Source organism: Bos grunniens, chromosome 20, assembly GCF_055505025.1.
Source record: "Bos grunniens cultivar Pamir isolate PY7600 chromosome 20, Bosgru_T2T1.0, whole genome shotgun sequence".
Lineage (NCBI taxonomy): Eukaryota > Metazoa > Chordata > Mammalia > Artiodactyla > Bovidae > Bos > Bos grunniens.
The window spans coordinates 14,160,788-14,177,658 of NC_141184.1; the positions used below are offsets into that span (position 1 = coordinate 14,160,788).

The following is a 16,871-nucleotide window of genomic DNA, read 5'->3' on the forward strand; positions in this document are numbered from 1 at the left end:
CCAGGGATAATCACAGTTATCTCAGAGTTAAAAAGTGAAGCGGCAACTCGGGGAGCAGGAAGTCAAGACAAATTCAGGGGAATAGTTTGACAGAACTTGGGCTGGCAGACTCCCTTCCCCAACCACAGAGGTTAAAAACAATCACTGGTAAAAGCTGGAAAAGTCAGACAACAAAGCAAGAGGGTGGCTCCAGACAAGAAAAGGACTAAGGCGTAGAAGATGCGGTGTCAGAGGAGTCAGTGGTACTCTAGATCTGGAGAAGTAAGGAATGCATGAACTGAAAATGTGAAGAGCAGAGGTGAAGAGTCGAGGTTGAGAATCTCGGCACAAAACAGGTAGCAAGCTCATCTTAATATCAGAAAGAGTGGGTAAGAGTGGGTATATGTAGATGCACAATTGATTCACTTTGCCATACCCCTGAAGCTAACACAACATTGTAGATCAACTATACTCCAGTAAAAGCAGTGCGAAGCTCCCACTACTGTGCTAACAGCAGTCAAACTTCTCTCACCTATTCTACAGCAGATGCCTGTTAGCATATCCCTGGGCTTCTATGATGTGTCAGTTCTTCATAATAAAGTCTGATGATCTGAAAAATATCGGTCAACCAATATCAAATTGGTTCCCTGATTTGCATTATAATTAAATTAAGTTCAAAATGATTATCATGCTCACAAAACCCTGTATACAAATCTGTATACAAAAGTCACAAATCTGACTTTTGCTCCTTTTCCAGCAAACCTGGAAAGTTTCCATTTATTCACAACATTCTCTCCATCCTGGCTGCGGTAGATTAGAATGTTTTTTCTTAATTCCTCACTTCCTGCTTCTGTCATGTGACTATGCAATGCACCAAAGTGGACTGAGCCACTCCCTCATCCATTGGCTTTCAACTTGGGTGAGTGACTTTTGTTTCTGATACTCATAAAAGTTTAAAATACTCTTGCAAGTTTTGGCCTGGCCTTTCTGAGTTCTGAGAGCCACCGTGAGAAGGGTGTGTACTAGCGACCCTTATTTCCTTTGGTCTGGGCTCCAGAGGGGCTTGCGGGGAAACCTGAAACTTACCTGATTTCTGGCACCAAGTATGGTTCGCCCACAAGCCTACATTAGAGTGCCCCAACACTGCTGCTGCTAAGTTGCTTCAGTCATGTCTGACTCTGTGCGACTCCATAGACGGCAGCCCACCAGGCTCCCCCGTCCCTGGGATTCTCCAGGCAAGAACACTGGAGTGGGTTGCCATTTCCTTCTCCAAAGCATGAATGTGAAAAGTGAAAGTGAAGTCGCTCAGTCATATCTGACTCTTAGCGACTCCATGGACTGCAGCCCACCAGGCTCCTCCGTCCATGGGATTTTCCAGGCAAGAGTACTGGAGTGAGGTGCCACTGCCTTCTCCGGGCCCAACACTAACTAACACTAACTGTTGCTGAAGCTGAAGCTCCAATACTTTGGCCACCTGATGCAAAGAGCTGACTCACTGGAAAAGATCCTGATGCTGAGAAAGACTGAGGGCAGGAGGAGAAGGGGGTGGTAGAGGATGAGATGGTTGGATGGCATCAAAGACTCAATGGCCATGAGTTTGAGCAAACTACAGGAGACAGTGAAGGACAGGGAAACCTGAAGTGCTGCAGTCCACGGGGTTGCAAAGAGACAGACATGACTGAGCGACTGAACAACAAAATCCATGAATGACTCCACCTCCGTGAATGTAGAGAAATGTTAGCTTATTCACTGCAGTAGTTCTAGGACTTGCAATAGTGTTGAATTCCTGCTGAGGTGGCACTGGACTCTCCTGAAACTTTATGCAGCTGGGCTGTGATTACTAGTTACAAGGCCATTGGCTATTATTCTAGTTTTCACAGCCCTCAAGATCACAAACATGAAGTCACAAAGTCTTTCCAGTCACACCCTAAGTGCCCACTTATAGCTGGGAAAGAGGGATAGCTTGATTAATACTGAAAGTCCTTGGAGTTTTGCAGAGAAAGTGGACACATAAGTGAGCACTGTTTATATCAGGGAATTTGCTGCTGCCAGAGAACCAATGCACATGTTTCCACTTCAAACAAATTATCTGTTGCTGTTGTTGTTGAGTCGCTAAGTCATGTCCGACTCTTTGCAACCTCATGGACTGTAGCACCCCAGGCTTCTCTGTCCTTCACCATTTCCCAGAGTCTCCTCAAACTCATGTCCATTGAGTCGGTGATGCCATCCAACCATCTCATCCTCTGTCATCCCCCTCTCCTCCTGCCCTCCATCTTTCCCAGCATCAGGGTCTTTTCCATGAGTCAGCTCTTCGCATCAGGTGGCCAAAGGATTGGAGCTTCAGCTTTAGCATCAGTCCTTCTAATGAATATTTATTCTGATTTCCTTTAGGATTGATCAAGAAAGTCACACTGAATTTCAGGAAAGTTTTACAATATCCATAGTTGAGAAAGATATAGTCCTTTGTTATTTTGCAACTTTTCCACATGACATAAGATTTCAAGTTTAAAAACTGACTGAATCTTGATAAAGACACTGAAAATAGCATTTCTTCATGTTGAATAAATGTACATAATTCATACACTAAAACAGTGTATTTAGATATGATGGCAAATGAATAGAGTGACATTTTCAGGGGCACATAGAGTGGAAAATTTTCTGTTTTGTGTATATATATTTTCTATGTAATTTAAAATTTATCATTTAAGCATCATGTATTTTAGTATACATTAGATGGAAATATTATTATAAGGACAGGAATATTATTATATTTTCTACTTTTTCTTCCTTCTTAATGAACAAAATATGTTATCTCTTAGGTATGTCAGTGGTTTAGTTGCTAAGTTGTGTCCAACCCTTGCGACCCCATGGACTGCAGCCCACCAGGCTCCTCTGTCCATGGGATTTCTCAGGCAAGAATACTGGAGGGGGTAGCCATTTCCTCTTCCAGAGGATCTTCCTGACCCAGGGTGCAACACAGGTCTTCTGCATTGCAGGCAGATTCTTTACTACTGAGTCACCAGGGAAGTTCTATCTGTTAGGTATCCAGTTGGCTTTAAGTAACAGCATCTATCCTTCCATTACTGGGAGTTTGAAAGTAGGAAGCTGCTGGCATTGCCTCAAAAGCTCTGTGTCTTCTGACTCCAGGTCACCATCCTTACAATTCTCCTGACATTTCCCTGAAATTCACAAGATGCTGCCACAGTTTCAAAAAACAGTGGAGCTGAAGAAAGAAGAGGGAAGAAATAGTGGCAGAACTATCTCTGGATTTTATTTCCATGACAAAAATCTATTCCAGGTGCTCCTACTGAATTTTGCTTATATTTCTTTGGCCAAGGCAAGGCCATATGGCCATTCTTAAGTACTGGGGGTTCTGGGAAATCAAGTATTTAACTTTCATTTTTATTTATTTTTTTAGATGTGGACCATTTTTAAAGTCTTTACTGAATTGGTTACAACACTGCTCCTGTTTAATGTTTTTTTGGCCCCAAGGCATGTGGGATCTTAGTTCCCGGAAAAGGATAGAATCCACTCCTCTCTGGTTGGTAGGCAAAGTCTTAGCCACTGGACCACCAGGGAATTCCCAGAAGTATTTAACTTTTGACTCAAAGAGAAGAAGGCGTCAAGGGAGAAGGAAGGGCAAATGTGGGTTGGGTGACCTGGCCAAAGTGTATGACATGTAGTGGCTATGTGCATTAATTGTTGAACAAAGAATTATCTTCAGGGGCTACTCAAGAATGTTAAGCTACGTGCATGTTCAGCAGTATTCCTGTCCCCCCTCCTGCCCGCCGCCCCAGTGTGGGGTGTTGCTAGGACAGTAGGTCAGCCAAAGACTGCATTTCCTAGGTTCCTTTGTGTCCAGATGAAGCCACTGAACTTGTTCTCATCAGTGAAAAGCGAGCAGAGCTGATGAGACAGGACTTCCACTGACTCTTTGTGCCTTCAGCCAGCTGTGTGCAGACAATGTTGTGGCTGATGGAGCTATAAGACAGCAGAAACCTGGATCCCTGAATCATTGTGTGGAGCATAATCTCCAGGGGACTAGTTACATGTGCTTGTTACTAAAACTGGGAAATTTATCTATTACAGGTGCTAATATTACCTTATGGGGCTTCCCAAGTGGCATGAGTGAATCCGTCTGCCACTGCAGGAGACACAGGTTCAATCCCTGGGTCTGGAAGATCTCCTGGAGAAGGAAATGGCAACTCACTCCAGTATTCTTACCTGGAGAATCCCCATGGACAGAGGAGCCTGGTAGGCTACAGACCATGGGGTTGCAAAAAGCTGGATATGACTTAGCAACTAAACAACAACAATATTACCTTATATAAGACAATAACCTATGCTTATATCACCCTGAATCTTTCATTTGTTTTGCTTAAGTTTTCCTTTATTCAGTTTTTCTATCTTTCCTTTAGAGATTTTCCTCATTACCCTATTTTTAAGAAGGTGTAACTTTTTGTAGTTTCTTAAACAGGTTGAGCATTATTCCTTCTAATGCCTTGCTTCTACTCTGCAGTGTTCTAAGAAGCCAGATAATGAAATATGTTAGGACTTGGCTGACTGCTATAACACTCTGAGCTAAGCATATGATGCTGGTTTGGGCTACTGTGGGGTCTCGTGTGATATACCTCCTATAGGATAGTCACCTGATAAAGGACAAATAAGGAATTGCATGCTAAATGTGATCCAGGGTGAGGTGCAATGGTTTGGTAGAGTATGTGAGTATCATAATATTTTGAATTAGAGCAGATGGCTATTTCATTTCCCAGAGCTGTAAAGGGAACTTTGTGGGCAGATAGAATTTCAAGAGTTCTATCAGATCAGATCAGATCAATCACTCAGTTGTGTCCGACTGTTTGCGACCCCATGAATCACAGCACCCCAGGTCTCCGTCCATCACCAACTCCCGGAGTTCACTGAGACTCACGTCCATCAAGTCAGTGATGCCATCCAGCCATCTCATCCTCTGTCGTCCCCTTCTCCTCTTGCCGCCAATCCCTCCCAGCATCAGAGTCTTTTCCAATGAGTCAACTCTTTGCATGTGCTGGCCAAAGTACTGGAGTTTCAGCTTCAGCATCATTCCCTCCGAAGAAATCCCAGGGCTGATCTCCTTCAGAATGGACTGGTTGGATCTCCTTGCAGTCCAAGGGACTCTCAAGAGTCTTCTCCAACACCACAGTACAAAAGCATCAATTCTTTGGCGCTCAGCCTTCTTCACAGTCCAACTCTCACATCCATACATGACCACAGGAAAAACCATAGCCTTGACTAGACGGACCTTTGTTGGCAAAGTAATGTCTCTGCTTTTGAATATGCCATCTAGGTTGGTCATAACTTTTCTTCCAAGGAGTAAGCATCTTTTAATTTCGTGGCTGCAGTCACCATCTGCAGTGATTTTGGAGCCCAGAAAAATAAAGTCTGACACTGTTTCCACTGTTTCCCCATCTATTTCCCATGAAGTGGTGGGACCGGATGCCATGATCTTCGTTTTCTGAATGTTGAGCTTTAAGCCAACTTTTCCACTCTCTACTTTCACTTTCATCAAGAGGCTTTTGAGTTTCTCTTCACTTTCTGCCATAAGGGTGGTGTCATCTGCATATCTGAGGTTATTGATATTTCTCCCGGCAATCTTGATTCCAGCTTGTTTCTTCTAGTCCAGCGTTTCTGATGACGTACTCTGCATATAAGTTAAATAAGTAGGGTGACAATATACAGCCTTGACAAACTCCTTTTCCTATTTGGAACCAGTCTGTTGTTCCATGTCCAGTTCTAACTGTTGCTTCCTGACCTGCATACAAATTTCTCAAGAGGCAGATCAGGTGGTCTGGTATTCCCATCTCTTTCAGAATTTTCTACAGTTTATTGTGATCCACACAGTCAAGGCTTTGGCATAGTCAATAAAGCAGAAATAGATGTTTTTCTGGAACTCTCCTGCTTTTTCTATGATCCAGTGGATGCTGGCAATTTGATCTCTGGTTCGTCTGCCTTTTCTAAAACCAGCTTGAACATCAGGAAGTTCACGGTTCACATATTGCTGAAGCCTGGCTTGGAGAATTTTGAGCATTATTTTACTAGCGTGTGAGATGAGTGCAATTGTGCAGTAGTTTGAGCATTTTTTAGCATTGCTTTTCTTTGGGATTGGAATGAAAACTGACCTTTTCCAGTCCTGTGGCCACTGATGAGTTTTCCAAATTTGCTGGCATATTGAGTGCAGCACTTTCACAGCATCATCTTTCAGGATTTGGAATAGCTCAACTGGAGTTCCATCACCTCCACTAGCTTTGTTCGTAGTTTGCTTTCTAAGGCCCACTTGACTTTACATTCCAGGATGTCTGGCTCTAGGTCAGTGATCACACCATTGTGATTATCTGGGTCGTGAAGATCTTTTTTGTACAGCTCTTCTGTGTATTCTTGCCATCTTTTCTTAATATCTTCTGCTTCTGTTAGGTCCATACCATTTCTGTCCTTTATTGAGCTCATCTTTGCATGAAATGTTCCTTTGGTATCTCTGATTTTCTTGAAGAGATCCCTAGTCTTTCCCATTCTGTTTTTTTCCTCTATTTCTTTGCATTGATCGCTGAAGAAGACTTTCTTATCTCTTCTTGCTATTCTTTGGAACTCTGCATTCAGATGTTTATATCTTTCCTTTTCTCCTTTGCTTTTCACTTCTCTTCTTTTCACAGCTATTTGTAAGGCCTCCCCAGGCAGCCATTTTGCTTTTTTGCATTTCTTTTCTATGGGAATGGTCTTGATCCCTGTCTCCTGTACAATGTCACGAACCTCATTCCATAGTTCATCAGGCACTCTATCTATCAGATCTAGGCCCTTAAATCTATTTCTCACTTCCACTGTATCATCATAAGGGATTTGATTTAGGTCATACCTGAATGGTGTAGTGGTTTTCCCTACTTTCTTCAATTTCAGTCTGAATTTGGCAATAAGGAGTTCATGGTCTGAGCCACAGTCAGCTCCTGGTCTTGTTTTTGTTGACTGTATAGAGCTTCTCCCTCTTTGGCTGCAAAGAATATAATCAGTCTGATTTCGGTGTTGACCATCTGGTGATGTCCATGTATAGAATCTTCTCTTGTGTTGGAAGAGGATCTTTGCTATGACCAGTGCATCTTCTTGGCAAAACTCTATTAGTCTTTGCCCTGCTTCATTCCGTATTCCAAGGCCAAATTTGCCTGTTGCTCCAGGTGTTTCTTGACTTCCTACTTTTGCATTCCAGTCCCCTATAATGAAAAGGACATCTTTTTTGGGTGTTAGTTCTAAAAGGTCTTGTAGGTCTTCATAGAACCGTTCAACTTCAGCTTCTTCAGCGTTACTGGTTGGGGCATAGACTTGGATTCCTGTGATACTGAAGAGTTCTATAGAAAGTGCTTATTCTATTAAGCAATCTATTTACTTTATAATGATGATAACATCTAAATTATTTATCTAAAATACCTAGCCACTAGTCATTATGACTATGGTGAAGATTCAAGGGGCATAATGAATGCATGTCTAATTAAATTTTGCAGATTTCAAAAGATTTTTCACTCTAAGTTAAACACATAGCATGTCTGCTGAAAGCCAGGATTGGTCCAAACCTAGGGTGACCTGTGATGGCATGACATGGTGGCAGAAAAACAGGGAGAAATATCACAGACCTTGAAAACTGATCTCAGTTCTAATCTTGCTGTGTATCATTTTAGGATTTTCTCAACTTCTCTGAGCCTCAGTAGTCTTCTCGATGAAGTTAAGTCTAGAAGCACTAAGTTAATTACAGACATTAAGTGAGATATGCAAAATACTTAATTCAAAACAGCACAGTGTTAAAATTCATGCATGTTCATTTTTTCTTCTCTAATATTATAGTTTAAGTAAAAATACTTATACTAAATGTTCTAGGGTGGCCATAATAATCTTTTTTTACCACGATTTTCTATCTGAAACAAGTATTTGTTTTGTCAAGAATGCAGCTTCATATTTTGGTAATAAACATAATAATTAACAGTATTTCCTCTTTTAGTTAATACATGTATTTCAACCACAAGCCTATTTTAGAACTGAGTTGCCACCTTCCACCACAATTGCAGTAACAATATGCAAATCCATCCATAATCTAAAATATGAAAATAAAGATGAGCAGGTGATTTAGTTTTCTGAAGACAACCTAGTGTGCTAACAAGGGGGAAAAAGTCAATATAAACGTGAATAAACTCTAGTTTAAATAAACTCTAGTTTATTTAAAGTTTTAAAATAAACTTTAAAAGAAAACTCATTTCTTCCTTTTAAAGACAGGTATTTATTATGATCATTCTTCTTTTTTTTTTTTAATCTCAGGGAGTGCAGCTTTGAATGTTCCCCCCAAAATGGGTTCCATGGGAGGATTCATTTTCTCTACAGTATTTCAAGGGAGACTTACAGCAATAATGTGATCCTTTGCAAGCTTGCAACCAACACTCCAGTTGAGGGGAAGAGGTGCACTAATTGGTTCCTGGCCCCCTGGCTCCACAGGGCTCTGGCAGTCTGTCTGTTCCTAGGGCGAAGTGCATGGAGAAGATTAACCTGCCCTTCTGGGGCTCCACCTCCAATAAAAACAGACTCCTGTGGTTTTGTAAGGGCTTCCCAGGTGGCGCTAGCAGTAAAGAAACCAGCTGCCAATGCAGAATACACAAGAGACAGGGGTTCGATCCCTGGGATGGAAAGATCCCCTGGAGGATGGCCTGGCAACCCACTCCAGTATTCTTGCCTGGAGAATCCCCATGGACAGTGAAGCTTGGTGGCTATGGTACATAAGGTTGCAAAGAATTGGACACAACTGAAGTGCCTTAGCGTGCATGGACACATGGGGTTTTAAATCAAGCTAGATTTTGGATTCTATACTCTAAAAATATACTATTAGAAAAGAATATATTCCCATTACTCAGATTATGGATTTATCAATATTTATTAAAGTAGCTCAAAGGTCACTGAGTTAGCTAATGAAAAATAGAAACAAAAATGTGAATATCAATTGAAATTCAGATTTCTCTACTTTTATGTTTTTCTTTTTGTATCAAGTCAACGTCGTTGGACAATTTACTAATTTAGCAATTGGCCAGTTTTTTTCATCAGTGGAGTCTTTTAACTCTGATATTCCCAAAGCCAGAGTTTAGGGTATGAACCATTTTAGGCTTCTTTGCCTAAACCACTCAGTGCTGAGCAGATGCAGATGTAAATCCAACTGACACTAAGAAATCAGTGATTATTACGGTTCTGGCTCTCCCGTATGCAGATGAAGAAGAAATGCGAGGTGTTATAAATGATAGTACAGAAAGAATACATAGAAATCTTGTGGTGAAAGGACTTCTTTTTTCAACTTAAAACTTTTGATGTTGAAATAATTGTAGTTTTATTTGCATTTGCGATGAATAAGACAAAAGGATCACATTTACCCCAATTTAGCTTCCTCCAATGATAAAATATGAGTGGTGCACTCAATATGCAGCAAATTTGGAAAACTCAGCAGTGGCCACAGGACTGGACAAGGTCAGTGTTCATTCCAGTCCCAAAGAAAGGCAATGCCAAAGAGTGCTCAAACTACCGCACAATTGCACTCATCTCACAGGCTAGTAAAGTAATGCTCAAAATTCTCCAAGCCAGGCTTCAGCAATATGTGAACCGTGAACTTCCAGATGTTCAAGCTGGTTTTAGAAAAGGCAGAGGAACCAGAGACCAAACTGCCAACATCCGCTGGATCATCAAAAAAGCAAGAGAGTTCCAGGAAAACATCTATTTCTGCTTTACTGACTATGCCAAAGCCTTTGACTGTGTGGATCACAATAAACTGTGGAAAATTCTGAAAGAGATGGGAATACCAGACCACCTGATCTGCCTCTTGAGAAATTTGTATGCAGGTCAGGAAGCAACAGTTAGAAGTGGACATGGAACAGCTCCTTGCTGTCCAAAGGATTCTTAAGAATATTCTCCAGCATCACAGTTCCAAAGTGTCAATTCTTCGGTGCTCAGCCTTCTGTATGGTCCAGCTCTCACATCCATACATGACAATTGGAAATACCATAGCTTTGATAACATAGACCTTTGTTGACAAAGTGATGTCTTTGCTTTCAATAAGTTGACTAGGCTTGTCATAGCTTTCCTTCCAAGGACACTGTACTGTGGTGAGGTGGGCCCTAGACTCCTGGATGATAGGGAAAGTCCTGACTCTGCACTGATACCACCTAAGGAGCAGGAGAGGCACTTGCTGCCCCTTTACTGCTAGGGGTGCATGGATGTGGATGTCTGATTGGGTCAGTCTGATTCTGGACCCCCACTTAACCACGAAGTTGACCACCACCACTACAACTGGCAAGTCCCACAGGAAGCCCAGGGTTGGAATATGGGTGAAAGTTTCCCAAAGGACAGGAACCGATATTTCCAGAGCAAAGAGGAAAAGTACTGGGTGGGGAAAAACAAAAAAACAAAGAAAACAGTGCCTGGTACATTATTATTCAGTTTTGGGGTGACTTAGGAAGCTTCTTTGTGTGTTCAGTCACTCAAACATGTCTGACTCTTCGCAACACCACAGACTGTAGCCCGCCAGTCTCCTCTGTCCATGGGATTTCCCAGGCAAGAATACTGGAGCAGGTTGCCATTTCTTCCTCCAGGGGATCTTCCCGACCCAGGAATCAAACCAGTGTCTCCTGTGTCTCCCTCACTGGCAGGTGAATTCTTTACCACTGAGCCACCTGGGAAGCTCAGAATGCTTGCTGTTGCTGCTGTTAAGTTGCTTCAGTCATGTCCGACTCTGTGCGACCCCATAGACGTCAGCCCACCAGGCTCCCCCGTCCCTGGGATTCTCCAGGCAAGAACACTGAAGTGGGTTGTCATTTCCTTCTCCAATGCAGGAAAGTGAAAAGTGAAAGGGAAGTCACTCAAGTGAAAGACTTCAAGTGAAAGGGAGTCATGTCCGGCTCTTCGCGACCCCATGGCCTGCAGCCCACCAGACTCCTCCGTCCATGGGATTTTCCAGGCAAGAATGCTGGAGTGGGGTGCCTTATTTTTAAATATTTTTGATGATTGTGGCTTCTTAGAAAAGGCAGTGAGAGAAAGTGGAACAATACTTAAATCATTTTATGTCTTTGTTCATCATTCATTTCTTCTGCAGTATTTTACTGAGTGAGTACACTGGGTTAGGAGCTGTGCTAGTTATTGAGAACCCATTGGTGAAAAACCCACTATTTTTTTCTCAAGAAGCTTGAAAGGTGGGGGTTTCTGTTTGGCAGCTGGCTAAAAATGTAGGAATTTTTTTCTAAAAATTGTACATGTATATAGTATCTTAGTTTTGAAATGTAAACCCTTTCTATACATGTGAATGCATCTTTATTTTCAGCAGCAGGAGGACTTCTCTTTCTAGAAAGAAAGTGATGAGTGGGTGTTATTCTCTAGATGTGAGGGCATCTCATGGCGGTGGCTTCTCTTGTTGTGGAGCACGGGCCCTAGGGCTTAAGGGCTTCAGTAGTTGCGGCTCCTGGGCTCCAGGGCACAGCATTGATAGTTGTGGCACACGGGCTTATTTGCTCCGAGGCATGTAGGATGCTCCAAGACCAGGGATTGAATTGGTGTCTCCTGCATTAGCAGGCGGACTCTTTACCACTGAGTCACCAGAGAAGTCCTCTATTTTGTTTTTTTTGTTTTGTTTTATACCGGATTGTCTCTCTTCCTCTCTATGGCTGGCAATAGGCCTTTAAAAGTATTTAGAGACTTTAATTTCAGAGGAGGTAAAAGTGGTTAGTCACTACAATTTACTTTTCAACGTTAGCTTTGCTCTGATATATAAAGATCCTGGGAAGTGATTCAACCAAAAGCGGGGACAGAGCCTCTTAGGTTGAATAATGACCAGTTCAAGAGAAGTAGAGGAATGGGGAGGAGAGGGTCTGAGAAGCTGAATTCATCTGGCACTTACCATGTAGGTGAACTGCTGGAGCTTCAGTTTCTTCTGGGAGCATTTTCCTGATGTGTAGACCTCAAAGGAGGGAGGGAGATAACAGCCTATAACAAGCTGTCAACTCAACACAGAATATCAAGAGAAGCATCTATCATTCCACTGCTTACAGTGGATTAACTGCCAATGAAGTTTCCAAAAATGATCTGATCCAGGGTTAGACCCAGGGCAAGTTCCTACAAGATGATGAAAAATCACAGGGACCAGGTGAGCAGAGTCCCATTCCAGATGAAGATAATGTGGACACATTCATTTCTAGTGTGAGTTTATATTTTCAGGCAGAGTCTCTGAAAACCCATTTGACTCTTTCACATTTTTGACACCCTTATTTCCTATACAGGGCCTGTGATGTAAGTTTATAATTTAACTCAACAGACATGGGAAACACATATTATTGGCCAATGTGCTAGATTATATATACGAAAAGATGAAATATAGTTCTTGATCTCTTTGAACTGGAACTGTTAGGGGAAGCACACTGACTGAAACCGCCCACCCTGGCCAGGCACCATAGTAACTATTTGCATGGGTTGTTTTAGGACAGGAGGTCCTGGTAAGGAACACTGAACTAATAAGCCACCACCAACCGGAAGAGTTTGGGAAAGGTCAAAAGGAGACACCACATGTCTTATCACCCCCCAGAATCCTTCTCTCTGGCATCCATCGTGGCCAAATGAGGCGTGCACCACCAGGAAGGACTCTGAGTCAGTGATTGGCTAAAGACAACCCGGAAACTAATCCCATCACCATAAAACCAGAGACTGCGTGCCACGTGACAGAGCTGTTCTCCTGGGTTCCCTTACCCTACTGCTCTCCACCCAGGTGCCCTTTCCCAATAAAATCTCTTGTTTCATCAGCACATGTGTCTCCTCAGGACAATTCATTTCCGAGTGTTAGACAAGAGCCCAGTTTCGGGCCCTGGAAAGGGTCCCTCTTCCTGCAACAGAACAGTTGACATGTGATTGGTACAATTATTTAGTTCTGTGCTTGAAAATAGATGAATTTATTTTTCCTTCAAAACATGATCTCTCTGGAACAATAAATCTAGATTTTAAAATTTGGAAACATGATATTTTTGCTTATCTTTAAGAATGAAAATAGTATTAAATGAAAGGAAATTACCCAAAGAGAATCTATGGAAGGTCAAGTCACTAACAATTTCTGCATAAGGTCGCAAGTCTTGTACGAAAAAGGTAATTACGAAAACTCTGGATCTCCATTCAGGTATCATAAATGCTTATATATTATATGTATCATTATGTAAGTTTAATTTAAAACATCCAACACTTAAAAGAGAAACTGTGCTGCGTGCCTGCCTCCGTAGAAAGTAATTTACGCTGTGAATGCCCAGGTCATTACTAAGATGCAATGTTATAAAATTCTAGGTATTTATATGGAAAGGGAATAAAACATTAAGAAGAATTTCCTTTTTCCATTTAAAGGAGTGAACACCAAAAGGCCATTTTAAGACTCTAGAAGTGCCATAGAAATTTCCAAAAGAGGTTGTAATGTATAAAACAAAGGGTAACACCAACCACAAGGGAAAAAAAAATCATAGAAACGGGAGTGGGGGTGGCGGGGGGAGGGAGGTGGGGGGGCGGTGGCGGTGAACACACTTCCTGGCTCAGAAGCTCTTAAAAGTTCTGAGCCAGGAAACCTCCCGCACCGAGGCGAGGAATGTCTTTGGCTCTGCTCTGACTCCCTGCTAAGTTCCCCTTCAAGTTTTGCCTCCCTCGCTCCTCGGTTCCCGCCTCAGACCCGAACGTGGGAGCCACAGGAGGAGGCCGGCACGCATACCTGGAGCTGTCGGACAGAATCAGCTTCCGACGCGTGTTGATTCGGAATGCCACCACACCTAACACAGGCCGTATTTGCAGGCAGACCCAAGGGATTTCAAGCGACACCCGGAAGCTCATCTTACTCATTAGGGACCCAGCCGGGAAAAGAACAATAGTCAAATTGAGCCAAGAGCACGCCTTCCTTCGCTCCCCTCTGCAGTTCGCGGGCGGCGCGCAGGGCCTGCGCCCGGGCTGGGGCGGGGAGCCGGAGCCCGAAAAGGCGCGCTGCCCCTTTAAAAGGCCGCGCATCTCCGGGCCGGCCTTCCTCCCCGGGGCTCCAGCTGTGATTGACGCTGGGCGGCGAGAGGAGGCGCCTGGCGCTAACAAAAGTCCGGCCCTTGGGCGAGCCGCGCCGGGCCGCGAGTCTTTCGACCGCTCGGGGCACCCGCAACAAGTGGCCGCCGCGCCCTCCCCGGGGGAAGCCGCGGGTGCGCAGGGGGCGCCCGGAGGAGGCGGCAGAACCCGGGAGCCCCGGCCGCCCGCGCCGCTCGGCTCAGCGCCCACCGCCGGGGGGATCGGGGCGGGCGGATGGGGACCAGGCGGCGGCGGCGCGGCGAGCCTCTGGGCGGCCCCAGGGCGCGGGCTCTCCGCGGCGCTGCGCCCGCCGGCCCCGAACGCGGATTCTAAGGGCGGCGGCCGTCCCCGGGTCCCCATCCGGCGTAGTCGGGGGATTGCCAGGAGGGGACCGAGCCCACCCCACCGCCCACCGGAGTGCGGGGGGACGCCCCCGGCCGGAGATCGGCCCCGGCGCGTGGGGTATGCGCAGCTAACGGTCCCGTCGGGCGGGCTTTCCTCTGGCGGAGCGCGCAGGCGGTGCGCCCCAGCTATGGAGTGTCCGGGGAGACGGCGGGCATGACGGCGGCAGGATGGGCGCGAACAATGGCAAACAGTACGGCAGCGAGGGTGAGTGGGCCGTCCGTCCTCACACTCCCGATCACGCCCCACCCCGCCCCCCCATCTCCTTTCCCCTTGCCTTCGCGTCTGGGAAGGAAGGTTCTCGCACGCCCGGTGGTGTCGGGGCGCACCCACATTGGGCACCCTGTCTGGCCCATCACCTTCCCCTTAGGCAGGAGTGCTCGGGAGCCCCGCGGGTGCTTTCTCACGGCGGGGGTCTCTCTAAGCAACTTCGCAGGTTGTCCGTGCGACGGCTCGCGTGGCCTTTCTGCCTGTGGCGGAACGCCTGTGCCTTAACTTCCCTTCCCTGGAGCATCTGGGGTTTAGGCAGAGTTTGGCAGAGTTTGGCAGCTGGCGGAAGACGGTTCTGAGAAACAACGCAGGGAAAACTTTCCCAGGCCTTTGTGCACCAGTCATTTGGACTCTCCTGTAGCAGGGAAAACTTCTGGAAGAAGTTAAGTTTCCATTCTCTGCTCATTGCCCCCCCCCGAGCTGACAGCTTCGTGAAACTGACCACCTAGGGGCCATGCGAGGCCAGGCGTGGCGGGTTGTGGGGGGCGTTGGGGAGGGGTTTGGTCTGGGCTCTCCCGGGGCTCGAGACGGGCAAAGGACCGTCTGTTACGTGAGGCTAGAAATTGCACAGAAATATTGCCTGTCAAGTGGGAACTTGGAAGTTGGGGGAACTTTAAACTCCACCTACTCCTAAAAGGGTGATGGATGTGTGGGTTGGCTTCTCCCTCGCCCCTCCTCCCCCTCTGTGCATAAAACCGTAGTGTTGGAACCCGGTTGATTAACTGCATTGCCCCTGATAGGCATACTGCAGAGGCATTTCCCTGCAGTTCTGAAGTTAGGAAGGTTTGTCTTTCGTGAACTTGGCTGGAGAGGAGTGCAAGAGACGGGGTCGGTTTTACAGCCTGTCCCCAGAGGACCGGCGGTTAGAAGCGGGGGTCCCGCGCCTGCAGACTGCTAGGAATGCAGAATGACTATTCAGCATGTGGTGTTAGAGAAACTTCAATCATTCAGTTCAAAACTTGAGGAGCTCTGACCATGGAAGGTGGATGCCTCTCCCCCATGCTTGCGACTGTGTTTCTTCTCAGCAGCTTTGTGAAATTACAGCAGAAACCGACCCTAAGAAAACCGTATCCACAAGAACCTTTTGTTTAAATCATTCTTTTTCCAGGGCATCATGTGTTGAATTCCACATATATATGATATATGTAGATTTCCTTATTCCGGACAGTTAAGTGAGAGATTTTTTTTTTCCCCTGACAATTTCGTTTTTTTTTTTCTTTAAGAAAGTTGAAAGGTGGTCTTTTAAGATAGCCAACCGTGAAATTAGGCCAGAAAAGATTATTGGAGAATCTTGGCCACCCCCCAAAACCTCGTGAAGTTAATGTTTTAAAAAATGGTGGAAAAATGAAAGATTAAGCCTTTTTCCTCTTGAGTTATTAAAAAACTTTCAGGGAGTGAAGTGTGTGCTTGTCAGTTCTGGGTGCGTACCCATTACTTTACTTGAACACTGGTGATGGGGGTCGGGGGAGTCGGATACTCGGAGAGGAACACAGAGTTGCGGCTCTGTGTTCTTGAACAAACCCCCTCACACTCTTTCTAATCCTCTGCAACTTGTTCTTACATCCCAGCGTTCTCGTATTGTGCAGTGTGTGGTGTGTGACTACTTCCTGTCTGAACAGTGGAGTTTTCAACCCTTGGGAGAGAAAAGGAGAGACAGAAAACTAATGTTCTCCAGCTGTTATTCCTAACTGCTACCTCTGCATTTTCACTTCAGCTGAAGTGAAATTTTTACTGGAATCCGATTTAGATACACAGTGGACTTTTTATAGGGAAAAAAAAATCTCTTGAGTTCAGCTGATTCAAGGGGACCAATAGAAAGCTTTGGGAGGTAACTGAGTTTTGGCTGGAGGGACACACTGTGTTCAGTGTTCATCAACTCTCTTCAAATGCATCCAGATTCTTTTCTTATAGATGGATCGAGGGGAGTGAAGGGGGATAGAGAGAATAACAAGAGTTTTTTAAAAATCGTTTCGCCCCTGTTACACTCTGCCCAGTTGCACTTTAATATCCCCCTAATATATATCATTATAATATATGTATAATATATACAATACATATAAAATATGTAATGTATTATAGGTTAAAATATATGTAATTGAGTATGGTCAACTTTATTA

The 16,871-nt window shown here is 44.7% G+C and overlaps 2 protein-coding genes across 3 annotated transcripts in view; one reads left to right on the forward strand and one right to left on the reverse strand.

Annotated features, from left to right (window-relative positions):
• Positions 1–8,245: 8,245 nt before the first annotated feature.
• On the reverse strand, positions 8,246–14,755 carry LOC147350121 (uncharacterized). Its single transcript, XM_086362487.1, has 3 exons — positions 13,748–14,755; positions 11,912–11,971; positions 8,246–8,503 (listed from the first exon to the last, which is right to left on the reverse strand). The coding sequence occupies exons 1-2, from the start codon at positions 14,440–14,442 to the stop codon at positions 11,935–11,937; spliced, it is 732 nt and encodes a 243-aa protein (XP_086218613.1). The 5' UTR covers positions 14,443–14,755; the 3' UTR covers positions 8,246–8,503; positions 11,912–11,934.
• Positions 14,559–16,871, forward strand: part of FBXL7 (F-box and leucine rich repeat protein 7) — a 465,369-nt gene continuing 463,056 nt past the window's right edge. For both annotated transcript variants that reach the window (XM_086362484.1, XM_086362485.1), the window contains exon 1: positions 14,559–14,691. In XM_086362484.1, coding sequence (XP_086218610.1) covers positions 14,655–14,691 — 37 coding nt within the window. In that variant the 5' untranslated portion in view covers positions 14,559–14,654. The remainder of the gene's footprint in view (positions 14,692–16,871) is intronic.

Excerpts from the sequence above, each read along its gene's own strand:
- LOC147350121 (XM_086362487.1), bottom strand. The coding sequence starts at position 14,442 with ATGGGGACCCGGGGACGGCCGCCGCCCTTAGAATCCGCGTTCGGGGCC. Across the intron at positions 11,972-13,747 it reads ATTCTGTCCGACAGCTCCAG|GTCTACACATCAGGAAAATG; the intron begins GTATGCGTGCCG and ends CCCTCCTTTGAG.